Below are 13,997 nucleotides of genomic sequence, written 5' to 3'. Positions count from 1 at the left end.
TTAAGCTCTGCCTACAGTGAGCTCAGACAGGAAAGCAGCTGGAAAAGTTGGCTCCATCCTCCCCTCCTCCTGCTGAGATATTCAGAGCTTTGGTGAGAGCAGATAAGAAACAACCAATACCATGGGTGTTCAAAGCTTTACTGCTAAAACCATCTTCTGAAAGAAAACAATGGTACAGTTCTTTGGCCACAGGAAGGCAGGAACTTCTCCTCTCCTCCCTTCACACCCACCTTGCTCCCCCTCCTTCCCTGTTAAACAGCAACAGTTGACTTCCCTTTCTGTCTGAATGAGCCTCACACAACTCCAAGGCAGCAGTGGATTAGGGGCAAATCTACTACAGTGTCAGGTGCCCCTGAGCCTCCTGCAGGACCACTCTGGAGACCTGCTGTGCCTCTGTGTTTCAGTTAGACACAAGGGGAACAGTGGAGAGAAGCACAGGTTTGAATCTAAATTCCCATATTTACAACTGCACAAGGAACTATGATTCTGCAGGGATTGCCAGTCCCTTGCCAGGGGTTACCTGCATTCTAGTCAGGGTTCACTGCTTTCCAGCTGTGATGGCTTTCAGGTTACTTGTTCTCCTGAGGATGTTTGGGACAAAGAGGAGCCCTGAGGCTCTCTCAATGCTCTCAATAGGAACCAGGAACCGTTCCAGGGGGATTTTATCATCCACAGGGCTGTTGGGCATCACGTAGGAGCGCAATTCAATCTCCCCACTCTCCTTTTCCAAGATGAGCACCTTGAAGAAATGGGTGGGGACAGCCACGTTGTTCTTCCCGATCACCTGGTACTTCACATACATCTTCCCATCAGCCTCCATCCTGCACCAACAGCAACATCCCAAGTTATCTCCTGGTTTGGTGTCACTCCACCCCCTCAATCCTCCAACACCCCCTAAATAAAACCCCATCCACAGCAGGCAGCAGCTCTGCCCCTGCAACAGGGCTGTAAAACACGGCTGGGGCAGAGACTATGTGACATGGTGAGCGTGAGCTGAGCATTGGGGCTGCTCCCAAATCCCCTCCCTGCTGGCTTTCTTTAACAGGCTTTCCAAGCTATTTCCTGCTGCTGAAGAGATCTCAACATGAGACAGCTGCTCTTTGGTGCTACACAGAGATCTTTGAAAATAAAGTCATGTCCTTAAGTTGTGAAGCACTCCATGACATTGAACCTGAAAGGTTTATTCTGCAGGGATAGGGGTCTGCAGTCCAATCTGGTAATCAGCTAATCTACTAAATTGTTAAGGACTGCCAAGAAAAACAAGCTGGTTATACTGCATCTCAGCAATCCCACTTGACTCATGAAATAATCATCTGGATGGGAAATACATAAAGTAATCCTAATCCAAGGAAGGTACCTTTCCACAGAACCTCTGTGCACAGCTGGTCTCACTTACTGAGAGGGCCCTTAACAGATCCCTGCTGGTCCCTCAGCCTGTTTTCCTTTGCCAGCACAATACATCTTTTGGGTGCTAGTCCAGCTCAGCCCTCATGTTTACCTGGGCAGGAAGAGGGGTCCTGTGCAGACGTAGACATTCCTGTTGTTTTTTGCCAAGCTCCTGCAGTATTTCTCAAGGTTATTCCAGGCATTCTGGTTTAAATGAGGATTCTAGAAACACAACCAGTAGTCAGTTGCTGGGGTATTTCCTCACTGTTCAGAGTAACGCCACCTGTAACACATCTCACAGAGCCCCAAGCACTTTCCATACCAGATCTCCACTACCACCTCTGCTTTCAGAGCAGTGATGGCCTGGTTTGCACACCCAGGACACGACCCCTTGCCTAAGCCCGCAATTTTTGGCAAGTGTGCATCTAACTGTTTAAATTTGCTCCTGACAGGAGCTGCACTGAACAGGGTCTCTCTCTCATGGCTTGAGAGGCACACAGGCAGGTGCATTTGCAGGATCCGTTATTAAATTAGCAGGAAATCTGCACCTCCGAGTGACTCTGGCCTCTCTCTATCTGAACTGCTGCAGGCACAAACACAGCGACGCTCCCGGGGGGCTTCCCGCAGGGAGCGGCGTCTGCCCCGGAACGCGGGCAGCTCCGGCTTCCCCCGCAGCCTCGGGCCGTACCTGCGGGGCGATGTTGCTCAGGTAGAAGGTGTCCCGCATGGCCTTCTGGCTCCACCTGTGGTTGGCGGCGGCGGCCAGGTGCCCGCGGTCGAAGCCGCTGCCGCGGTAGTCGGCGTTGGTGGCGCGGTGATATTCGTGCACCGAGTCGTCCTCCTGGAAGTCGCAGGCGGAGCGGTCCGAAGCGCCGGTGAGCGTGTCCCGGTTGAGCTGCTCGATGACCCAGAGCGCGCTGCGGCTCCGCGGGTCGTAGCACAGCACGTAGGACTCGCGGCTCCGCAGCTGCGCCAGCCCGGGCAGCCCGTACTTGCTCAGCTCGGTGCGCCCCGAGCCCGGCGGCGCGGGCAGGCTGGCCGCCGCCACGGCGGGCAGCACGGGCAGGCGGCCCAGCAGTCCCTCGGCCACATCGCTCCGCTCCCGGTGCTCCCGGCACTCCCAGCGGGCGAGGGCCGCCCCCAGCCCCGCGCCCACCGCCAGCGGCAGCACCCACCGGGCCCGCAGCATGGCCGCTCCACCGTGCGGACCGGCCCCGCCTTAAACGGGCCAGCGCCGAGCCCCCGGCGGCCGCGCGGTGCCGGCGGCATCGCCGCTTTAAGGGGGAGCGCGCACAGCGGACGCGCCGCGATCCCGGAGCCGCTGTCCGGGGAACGGCCCCGGGCCCGGAGAGGGGACAGAGGGACACGGGCACAAGGACACCGCGCCCACCGCACCCAGAGCGCTCGCAGGAGCGGTGGCACCTGTGCCGCGTATTCCTGGGGAAGGCAAAGCAAACCCATCGCGGAAAGGAGGAGGCGGTGGAGGAGCCAGGCTGGCTCGCCAGGGCTCTCCGCAGCTCGCTGTGCTGCTGTCACAGCTACGGACACCGCAGCAGGAACCTGGAGCGGCCCCAACTCCGACCCGCACCAACAGGAGAGGTCAGCACAGACATCCGTTTAGTTAAAGGAAACCTTGCAAAAATAGTGTTTGAAAAAAGAAGCATAAAAGAAGGAGTTTTAGAGTGATGAAATGTTCACTACACCATTTTCTGGCAGTTCTTCACAAATAAAGTGGGAAAAAAAAGTGTTATCTGTTCCTTTCTTTGGGGGAAGGGTATTTTAGAAGACTGCTCCAAACAGCTTAAAGTCACTGACATTCCCTAAGGAAAAACAGCTTCTGATTCCCAGACTACCCCAAAACTACTTCTGGCCTCCACTCTGTTCAATGCCAAAGTGGGAATAATTCTAGGTCGAGTCACAAAATTCAAACTCAAAATCAGTCTCCTGAGTGACCACCACCAGCAACCTGATCCACCTCACTGGCAAAGCCACCAAGTTCTACAAAGCTTGAACTCCAGTGAGGGGCAGGTAGAACAGACCTCTCCTTCCCAGGGAAAACTCATCTCTTCCCACATCCAGGAGTGTCCTGTTTTCCCTCCCAGCTGAAGGTGATTTCCCTTTCCCCTGTCTGCCTGTGAGGAACACATGGTAAGACCTATTTAAACATTCTCTGTTCAAGTCCCTATGAGATAACGGGTCTCCAAAGCAACCCAGACCAACACCTCCCACCCCAAAGATCAGCTCTTTCAGCAGGTCAGGATTGTAAGAAACCAGAAGCAGAAACATCTCCAGGCTGGAACAGGTGTTACTTGGCCACACAAGCAAGGAAACACCAGTTAAGTATTGTCTCACTTCAAAAACAACAAAAATAAATCACCAAAAACCTTTGAGGAATAAAGCCAAGGGCAACATGAGGAGATTCAAAAGTTGGTAAAAGGTTAAGACTTTCTTTTGTCCCCTCAGAAAATCTGGTTTTGCTCTTAAAGAAAGGAGAAAGTCTTGGAATAAAGAAATGGCTGTCCCGAGACAATGAAAAGTACCACTCCTTTCAACAGCAGGACAGAAGTTCTACCACACAGGAAGGAAATAAGCAGGAATATAAAACAGCTTTTTATGTATGGAACAGCCTGTCTGGACGTTTCAAAGTCGTTGCAAACTCTCCCCACAGAACTCAGTAGGTTTGGCAGCCATAGTTTGGATAAGGCTACAGAATTTATCCCAGAGATCCTTTCCAGCAGCCAAATCCCTTGTTGCATCCCTTTAAACCACTGCAAACTCCTTTCAAAAGCACTCACTGTCACCCCCTGAAGCAAGGTGACACATCACGAGCCCTTGGACACCTAGGAAGGGAGAAGGCAGCACCACACCTGTGCTGCCACCTCCCCCGTGCCTTCCCCAGTGGGATGGTCACCCTCAGGGCACAAAGCTATGCTGAAAACGTGCAGAAGTTCATTTCCAAGTAATGCTTTCTTCCTGATTTGCCTGCTGCCTCCTCAGGTTACTTTAAGGAGACTTCCAGCTGCTCAGAGCAGGAACACTCCTGTTGCCAGTAAGAAATTCCAGCATAAGGAAACCCTGCAGGTGCCAGGGGTACCCAGAACAAACAGCCCAGCAAAGGATTCAGGGAGATGAGAGCAGTTTGTGCGTGGAATGGGAAAGCTGCAGTATTTATAGCAATTCTGAGGCAGAAATGTTTGGAGTAGGAGCAATTCTGCCTAAGATTGGGGCCCTCTGGTTCTACATCTGTAGAGAACCTCCCAGGTGGTTCTTTGACCACACCAGGTCTGGCCAAAAGCCTCCCTAGTGCAGGTACCCAAGAGCTGATAAGACCACCTTGAACAGCTCAGAGACAGCATCCATCCAGTGGCCAGAGCAGCCAGGATGCTTCATCACTCTGCTGTCCTGGTCTACCTGTCCCATTTTTCTTGGAGGAAAACTATACCCTCAAGAAAAGATTGCAGCAGAGAGGGATACTGTTGCCACAGGTATTAATTACAGATTGCTTTAAACCTTAAATTGCTCTTGCAACACAGCAGCAGCACATGGCTGCACAAGTGGTACTCGAGCACCTTCTCAAGAGGCAGAGAGTGCTTGGGATTGCAATAAGAACATGGGAACGTGCACCAACCTGTCCTGCCATCTCCCTGGTGAGAGTTACAGCAGCCTGTGAAGGCCTTCAGTGAAGGAAATAACACCAATAAAAAGAGCTGAAGGCTGCCAGCATCCCTCCTGCTAGGGCAAGTCTAGGCCAGCAGCAGCTTAAGCAGATCTTACAAAGACTGACTGACCTTTAACAAATCAACACCCATAAATACCAAAGACTGCAGTGTCCAACAGCAGAGGTGAGGCAGCACAGCACAGTGAGAAAGGGAAAAGCATGTTGGATTAGTGTTCACTCAAGAGCTTCTGCACCACACAAGCACCTGGGTGCTGGCAGTTTCTCTCTCTGAGGGTCAGGGTTTCTGCTCAGGTCAGCAGTTCTCCCTATGGTTTGTCTCAGTCCCTGTTCACCTGAGCCCACTGGACCATATCTGAAGTGCAGCAGTTTCCCTCTCAGGAGGAACAAGTGCCCAGCTCAGGACTGTGACTCCAACAGGACCAGGACAGAGCAGTGGATCAGCCCCAGCAGTCAGCTCGTGACAGATGCCTGTATGCCTGCTGGATTGTGCTAGAGAAGGACTTTTACTGCAGATCAGAACTGTCTCTTCCTGGCAAGAAGTACTGTGAGACAATAGCAAGGTTACTGTGACCAGACCTTAATGGGAGTAGTATTATTTAAGCCACTGAGGCAGAAAACTCCAGTTCTGTGCCTGTATAAGCTCCTAAATACATCTGTCTTCATTGCACATGATTAGGTGTCCATTCCTTGTGTTTCAGAATCCTGATTGTAGCTGGATATGCTCCAGTTCAGAGCAGCATGAGGCCTCCCTGCAGCAACAATCCTGCTCTAAGGCTGTGCGTAGTAAGGCTTGACTTGGAACTACACTTCAGGGGGGATTAAAACCACCACAGTGTTGCTTTCAAGGACACCTCGTTGATAAGGCAGTTCTGGATTCAGGCAGTTTGAGTGCACAAAGCCACCAGCTGTCACCACATCCTCCCACTTCAACTTCCCAAATCTCTTTCCCAGTCAAAGGAGTGCAAACTGCCAGGTGACCTTCACCAGAAAGTGATGCAATCTTCTTCTTCTTCACACGCCTCAGGGATGGCCAAGTGCAGACACGAGAGAGGAGAATCCAGAATCTACTTGAATGGCAGAATGTGTGATTTCACTGGAATACATTCTATTCACAGGAGGAAGATCCTTCTATCCTCACCCAACCAAAATTCACTGGACTTAAGTCTGTCCTTTTCCCATCAGAAGTTACTCCGTGTGTTACTTCCACGATACAGGAGTCCATCCCTTCAGGAACATGCAGACAGAAAGTTTTTTTCTCCCCAAACTCAAAGTCATTAAAAAAAGATACAAAGAACTGCTTTTGGCAGCAAAGAGGCATTTGAGATGTGGAAAAATCTGGAGTGCAGGACCCAAGTAGATAGGGAAGTAATCAGTCCTTGACCTAATAAATAGAGTAGAAGTCTTCAAGGTGGCCAGTAGTTCTAACAAATCCTGAAGTCTTGCAGAGACCAGGAGGAGCTTTAGTGCACCACACTGCAAGGAGCCATCTCCCAGGATCCACTGCCACACAGTTCTCTGACACTTTTTGTTAGGACCATGGACTATTTGGAATCTTGAAGTTCCTTTGCCTTCTTCAAAATCAGATGAACATCAGAGATAGGATAATCCTATGGCAAGGAAGCAAAGGGATTTCAGTGACTTCCCAGCATTCTTGATACAGATTGTTTTGTTTAAGCAAGGCAAACTTTGTTGTCAAAGTTCTTGGCTTATTATAACATACAGCCATGTTCAGTTACTCCTTCAACAGCTACAGTTTCCTGTTTTATAACTGATCAAACCTCAGTACCCTTCCAGAAGGTTTGTTGTTGTTTTTTTTCCACTTTGTCCTCCAAGGGCACAGTAACCTGGCCTGCCACAGAGCTCTGTCTCACGCCAGAGAGCCTTATCAAAGCCAGTATCTTGCACAGCCCAAAGCAGGAACTGGCAGAACGTGAGATATCCAACTGTGCAGTGCAGGCGTTTCCAACCTAAGGCTCTCACAGATCTCAGAAATGAACAAAATCCTCTAGCCAAAAAATTTAGCAGAGTTACATAAGGTTTCACATCTTTGCTTGAAATTATTCAAATTTTTTTGCAAACCAAAGGAACATTAGAAACCTCCAATCTATGATAATTTCTCTGTAGGGTAGAAAGGGTGCATGTGCTAAAGACTCCCACTTCCAGTAATGAGAGTGCTGTAAGATCCCTGCAGATTTTCCTGCATGCAAACATCACAAATGTGGTACTTGTCTTGAACCAGGCATACCCTCCCACCCTCTCACATACTGTCATCCTCTCTCACAGCACTATTTTAAGACTTTTCCAATTGCTCTCTGCACCCACTCTATTTAATTCTTACCTGTAGCAGCCTCATGTTCAGAGTGAAGTCTCCTTCCAGCAACTGATCCCGGATGAGTCTGAAAGATGGAAATTATTTCAGCTACTTTTGACTCTTTACAAAGAAACTTTAAAACCAACAACCTCTTCACCAGATGCCCTAACACATGCCTAGAGAAGACTCCTGGATCCACGGAAGAGCCTCAGGAAGGCTGTGTGTGTGTACTTACGTCAACATGGCACAACAGACGAGCAGGAGGAAATCGAAGCGCTTGTCGTCAGCAAAGAGGGAGTCCCAGATGCGGATGACATCTGGCAGCAGGAACTCTTGGGACAAGAGCAACGTCAGCCAGCGGAAGGCAAAGAACTGGGGTTTGATGTTCTGTTCTTGCTGTCAGACAGGCACCAGGCAAACAATGAGTACGTGCTCCCGGCCAGTTCCCTACAGGCAAGAGATGCACCCCATGTTTCCATCCCCGTCTCCTCCCCAACACTGCTCTAAGCTCCCAGCTCATCCTGCAGCAGCAGGAAAACCTCTGCATCCTTTGGAGACTCTCCCATTCAACTCTGACCGAGAGATTTTCAGGGCAGCCACACTCCACACTTACAGCCAAGCCAGAAAATGCTCCTCTATCCACGACATGGAGTAAAGGAAGCTTTTCTCCCTAAAGGCTCTATTTGTGTTCTGTGAAACCTGCCAAGTAATTTTGAAGTTCCCATTTCAACAGCATTTTATCTGCAAAGCTGCAGCCCTCCCCTGCTAACACAGGCACTGTTTGTCAGGATTTCCTCTCCTTTCCAGAACCCTTGTATTTATGAAAAGGTTTACTATTCACAAAGATAAACAAAGATGGAAAAGAGTTCATACTGATGGCCAGTAAAACATGCTGTAAGCACCTTTAGCCTGAAGTTTTCCTGTTTTCTGATGTTAAATCCAACATAGCCTAAGTTTAACTGAGGTCAAACAAGCTCAGGATTCTGCTGATATTCTTTGAGACCAGCTGCTGCACAGCCAAGACCATTTCCTGCCAGCCAAACATTAGACAGTTTTTCTCCCCACTGGATCTGCTACCAGCCAACATTCTGGGCTGTGTCACTGTGCTGACAAACCATCTTCTGGATTATACAAGAAACATATCCTGACTTTTCTAGATGGAAAAATACCTCAGTGTAATTTGGTCAAGGTTGCAGTAACAAGAATAGCTTTCCCTTCCAAATCTCCTTGAACTTTCACACCAAATGGACTATAAGACTGGAGATGTTTGTAATGAAAGCTGCCTTCTATGTGTTCTACAAAATTCACACAAAACCAAAGCAGTTGAAAACCTCTGGATGAAAGGGAACAGTATAATTTGGCCAGTGGGATCATCCAGCTCACTGGATTTCACTTCTCCTTTGGAATGTGCTCCATGGAGTTTAAGTCAGTGCTGTCAGGGCAGCCAGTGGCAATAGAAGTGTGTGTGTGCAGCGTGGGGGATGTTTTTTGTTTTGTTCTTAAAAGCAGAAACAATTTCTGTAGCCTGGAATGCTTAAGAGCTCTACAGCAAAACTCATGTTTTGATGTCTACAAGAGAGTAAAAACTCCAGCTCCAGCTATGCAGGTGACCAAGGATCATGGCCAAGTCCCTTCAGACTCCCAGCTGGCAGCTGTGCAACAACTATAGTTTGCTTTCAGAGGCAGGCAGGGGAGGAAGCCTTGCTGTGTCAGCTCACTCTGGGCTCACTCCAAGGAGAGGCTGTTTCAGCTCTCAATAAGAGTCTCTCTGCCCCACAGGCAAAGCCCTTCATACACTCTGTGCTCTACTCAAGCACAGTTTAATAAAACTGACATTCACGTGCACTGTTAAGCCATTCCTCGCATCCCACCCAAGACCCAGAGAAACACCTGGCTCCTCACCAGTTTCAAATACAGCTCCACATCTTTTTCCTTCAGGGTGGAGTACACCTTCTCCATTTTGTAGGTAATACCACATTGAGAATCATCCAGGCTCTTAATGAAGTTGTCCCGAATTTCAGCCATTAGATTGGTAAAGCAGAAAAATGTGTCTGCTTCAGCATGTTCTGGGGAAAGAAAAGAAGAACATGGGAGAACAGAGGAAGCCTCACTGAGAGAGGTACAGAGCTGTAAAATTGTCCTTGTTCCATAATCTGGTTGCTGTATTGGATCTGAGGAGTAGATCCCACCAGATCTTGGCTTGCTTGGTCTGGGTCAAAACTAGACAACTTTTTTTTTTAGTTTTTTTTCTAAACTAGAAACATCTACAGAGCCACCGCAGATACTAACCCTGTGTCCAACACAAGGTCTTCGTGACATGAGGTCACAAAACAGTTATCTAGGCACAAGAACATAATCTGCCACCAGCACACACCCTCAGAGCTCCTGTGAAGTAGAAGCAACAGGCAAAGTCCTCCCTTACAATTTTTTCCTTACCATCTATATAAAGTACAAGGAAACAAAAGCTTCTAAAGGGACTTTAACTTTAACAAACAAACAAAAATTGCTCAAAAATCCTCACTTCCCATGTCCTCACCACTCCCAGCCTATTCAGATTCCACCAATTCCCCAAAATTCCTCATGCCATGCAGAGAAGTTGCAGTACCACAGCCACTGCTGAGCAGTTAAAAGGCTTCCTCACCTTTCCATTCGCTGTTAGGGTCTGTAGCAAAGGTGTAGTAGAGAGGCCCCACGATTTCATTCATGCCCTGGACATAGGCTATCCCAGGGTTCAGCTTGGCATAAATGAACAGGATCCTCTCCACCACTTCCCAGTGAGCTTCACAGCCGTTGGGCAGAACTTCGTACTCGCTCAGAGAGCTGGGGGTGCTTTTAAGAGGGGAGCTCACCTGGAAAACAAGGCTGAATCAGGACAACCAAGTGGCACAAATCCCTTAGCACATGTGCCAAGCTTGGCTTTTAACACACACAGGCCACCCAAAAGATCTGGGCAGTTTATACCACATAAACCAAGACAAGCAGCACTGGGAGCATACAGGCAGAGGAGTCCTGGTGCTGGCTGTCCCTGAAGAGCAAAGTTTGTGCAGCAATACACAGTTCCTTCTGAATCATTGCACCACATGATCTCACACAGTAAAAACCACAGCAGTTCCACTTCTTTGTCAGTAGTATGAGAGAAGGCTATTGAGAGTTGTGGGAGCAACCACCTTCCCCAACAGCACATGTGCTGTAACACTCATGAAAGAGGAAACAGACTAGGCATTTTAACAGATACTCCTGATTCCAAGTTTGAGATCCAGCTCTGGAGGATTATGGAAATTTGGAATAAATTCATAGTAAATTAACTCTTCAGTGTTTTGTTGCCATACAGGAAAGCATGTCAGGCATAAAATAACTTGTGACTCCAAACTCTACCAGAAGTCGGGTAAAAACAATCTTTAAAATTAAATACACCTATAATTCCCTGCAGTCGGTCAGGCACTTCAATTGATTCTACAACGTCCAGCCCCTAGAATGCTCAGTACCTGCTGCAGTGTTTCCTTAATTCCACTGTACAAGCAGAAAGAGAAACAGAGAACAGCCCAAGAATCACCTTTCCTCCTCCCAGTCCGAGACCTTGCCCTGTGACAAGGACAGCCCCCACCCAGAGCTCACATTTGTCACCCCACTGCGGTTTCGTGCCACCGTCTGCGACTTGAGCGTGGTCTGCTCCACCCGCCTGCGCAGCGTCTCAAACTCGTTCTGGGGGTCCAGGATCAACAGGCAGGGATAATCCGTGGGGCGCTGGAAAAACGCCATGTCAGGGTACAGCCTCCTAGGATGGACACAGGAGGAAATCAGGGACAAGAAGGAAGTTCGTGCCCCATGTTGAGTGGGAGGCTCGGTTTAATATTAAACTCTGTTTTCAAAGTACAATTTGTTGACCAAACCACCCGGGTTCAGAAATCTGAGTGGTTGTGCCTCACACACCTGACATCTTTGTCTATCTGGAGGAGCACTTCATTATCCTTGAAGTAAGTGTTCCATCGACTGTCTGGATTTGGATTGAGAGGCTAAAGAGAGAAACAACAAGCGTGTTTCACACATATCAATATCCTCAGTAAACATACAGTGATTTAACATTTCTGCGTCGCTCTGCCATCAGCACAATCTGAGCACTACAGGGTCATTTTTCCTCTGACATTTTGGATCCTTTTCACTCATCTCTTCAGGAGTTTCTGCCCAAATAGCATTTTTTTTTCCCCTCTGTTAACAAGATTCTTAACTGCAGCTCCAAACCTGTACCATGGAAATGGTATTTACACTTGGGGTAAGAGTTATCCACCCACCCAGCACTTTCATGTTGTGGTTCTTCTCTCTCTTCTCTCCACACCAAGATCCACACAAAGTTAACAACTAACCAAGGAAAAAACAACAAGCTACATTCCAAGGGATTCAGAGATCACTGTGACCTGCCTGTGTGGTTTTACAGACATGCCAGTTTTACACCACCAAGGCTCCAGGGATCACAGTGGGGCAGGTGACTGCAGGGGAGTGAACACTCAGAATGGTCATGGGAGCAGCTGTATCATTTTACAGTCTCTTCTGATCAGTTACTTCACTCACTCCTCCCACACACACACTCCTAACAGCACTTTCAGAGAAGGAGAAAGCCAAGGCATGCAGGAAATAGTCTGTTAAAAAAATAACAACCCAGCAGCATTATCAGAAATAATCAACTCTCCTGCCTTCCACACCACAGCCCAGCCTGACTCTCCTGCTTCTTTTCTATCCTCTGCTCCGAATCCACTCACGGACCCAAATTCCCAGGGGAGCATCTCATGGCTCCAGGAACCTCTTGTGAGCCTCTCCCTTTCCCTAGGAGACCCATGGCCTGGGCAGGCAGCCCCAAAGGGCAGGAGGAGGGAAGTGCACAGCTGGAAACAGCTCTCTATCAGTGCTTTGCCAGTAATTCACACTCAAGGCAAGCACAAAAAAAGTGCCAGGCTGGCACCTGGGACCCATCCCTCCCCCTGGCAGGGCAGAACAGTTGGGAACAGAGCCATGAGCAGCCCAGGGGGCCAGAAACTCCCCAAGGAATTTTCTGCAGCACAAAGGTTTAAAACACTTACGTGATCCTCTAAGGTCACATCTTCCCTGGAAACACCCAGGTTGGCCTTGGCAATCCCAGGCTGGATAATCATTTCTTTTAGGAACTGGGAATACAGATCCCTTAAAGAAGAAAAGAGGAATTTGCAATGAGGAAGATAAGGTCAAGGTGAGCACAGAGACAAGAGTTCAAACAGATGTTTCTGTCCCATCCTGCTCAGCCAGAAGGCACCTGATTTTCTCTTCAGTGTAATTGAAGGGGTCAGTCCACTGGGCAGACGGGAACAGCACATTACACACAAGAACAATTTGTTTTATGAAAGTACTTAATTATTTAAAGACTATTCTTCTTCTCTGCAGATATCTTTGAAAATAAAGGGACAAGTACCAACAGCCTCACCTCTGTTTCTTCAGCAAAGAGCTCCATAAGGCTTTCTCTAAAGGGAGGTAGTTCAGGAGTATCTGCACAGGAAACAGGTGAACAGGAATTAGTATTCAATGAGCTGTTACACCTGCAAGATGAGCAAAGCAAACCCAGCGGCTCAAACTGGCTCTTGGAAAATACTGGGAGTTCTCTCCAGAAAGCCAAGTACTTTGCTAAGCAACAGTCAGGAATATTTCAGGGACTGGCTTTCCACACAGAACTATTTGTAGGACTGATCAATAGCTAACCTGACCGAAATGCACTGCTTGCTTAAAACTGAGGCTGCTCACATGCAAAGTGCTGATCTCCACAAATTACTGCTGACTTCTAGTGGCTTTTAAGCTCTGGATTTATTGTTTGTTTACAACTTTAACCGCCAAAAAAGCACTATGTGTACTTAATCAACCCAAAGCATCACTCTCAAGAACAAAAAGCGCCCCAAGCAAAACCCACCTTCCAGCACAGGCAGCGCAGCCCACCATCAAAGGGAATTCCTGTGGAACACCAGGCAGAGAAATAACCACGTTAGCCCATCTCTCACCGCGGCTTGCTGATGTCACCTCACAAACGGGCCTGGCAACACTTTTCCTCCCCGAGAGGCAAGAAGCTTCCCCAGGGACGCTGCTGGGGCTATCCACGGGCTTATCTCCCAGGGGGACAGCCCGTGTCAGGCGGCACCAGCCCGGAGCCCCCTCCCCAGCCGGTCCCCGCGGCACTCACCGCTGAAGCACAGCTCGCGGAGCTTGGTCAGAGCCACCGTGGGTTCGCCGAGCACCTCCTGGAAGTCCGCGATCCTGAGGGGAGCGAAGCCGCAGGCGCCGTCAGGGTTGGTACAGGCAACCCGAGACCCCCCAGAGCCCCCGATTCGCGAGAGCCCCCACCCCGCGCAGCGCGGCCCCGGCACTGTAGGGAGGAGAAGAACCCCCGTCCCTACAGAGACCCCGACACAAACCTGCTCTGGTGCAGCCGCGACATGGCGGCCCCGGCGCCCCTTCCCCGCGCGCCGCATAAACGCTCCGGCTGGAAACGCTGCCCGGGGAGGGGGATGCGGGATGGGCCCCGCCCCGCGAGGGCGTGGCGGAACCGCCCGCCCCACACGAACCCTTCCCTGCGCTAAGCCCCGCCCCCGACCGCCCCGGGGCGCCTTT

General features: G+C 49.6%; 2 protein-coding genes across 4 annotated transcripts; both read right to left on the bottom strand.

Moving 5' to 3' along the window:
• Positions 1 to 128: 128 nt before the first annotated feature.
• ENDOG (endonuclease G) lies at positions 129 to 2,618 on the bottom strand. Of its 2 annotated transcripts, XM_084219875.1 has the most exons (4): positions 2,075 to 2,618; positions 1,499 to 1,608; positions 521 to 821; positions 129 to 393 (listed from the first exon to the last, which is right to left on the bottom strand). In XM_084219875.1, exons 1-3 carry the CDS (start codon positions 2,573 to 2,575, stop codon positions 539 to 541), a joined length of 894 nt encoding a protein of 297 aa, XP_084076001.1. In that variant the 5' UTR covers positions 2,576 to 2,618; the 3' UTR covers positions 129 to 393; positions 521 to 538. The 2 variants fall into 2 exon arrangements, with proteins under 2 accessions (XP_084076001.1, XP_084076000.1); XM_084219874.1 differs by having other exon boundaries at positions 129 to 821.
• Positions 2,619 to 3,475: 857 nt separating this feature from the next.
• On the bottom strand, positions 3,476 to 13,894 carry TBC1D13 (TBC1 domain family member 13). 2 transcript variants are annotated; one of them, XM_084219872.1, is made up of 12 exons: positions 13,802 to 13,894; positions 13,570 to 13,643; positions 13,303 to 13,343; positions 12,826 to 12,887; positions 12,449 to 12,548; positions 11,307 to 11,389; positions 10,992 to 11,151; positions 10,018 to 10,225; positions 9,279 to 9,442; positions 7,612 to 7,772; positions 7,404 to 7,461; positions 3,476 to 6,672 (listed from the first exon to the last, which is right to left on the bottom strand). In XM_084219872.1, exons 1-12 carry the CDS (start codon positions 13,822 to 13,824, stop codon positions 6,607 to 6,609), a joined length of 1,200 nt encoding a protein of 399 aa, XP_084075998.1. In that variant the 5' UTR covers positions 13,825 to 13,894; the 3' UTR covers positions 3,476 to 6,606. The 2 variants fall into 2 exon arrangements, with proteins under 2 accessions (XP_084075998.1, XP_084075999.1); XM_084219873.1 differs by lacking the exon at positions 13,303 to 13,343 and having other exon boundaries at positions 13,802 to 13,839.
• Positions 13,895 to 13,997: the final 103 nt, after the last annotated feature.

This window comes from Fringilla coelebs (genome assembly GCF_963513975.1).
Source record: "Fringilla coelebs genome assembly, chromosome: 21".
Taxonomy (NCBI): domain Eukaryota; kingdom Metazoa; phylum Chordata; class Aves; order Passeriformes; family Fringillidae; genus Fringilla; species Fringilla coelebs.
This window is presented reverse-complemented; position numbering and strand designations above follow the sequence as displayed.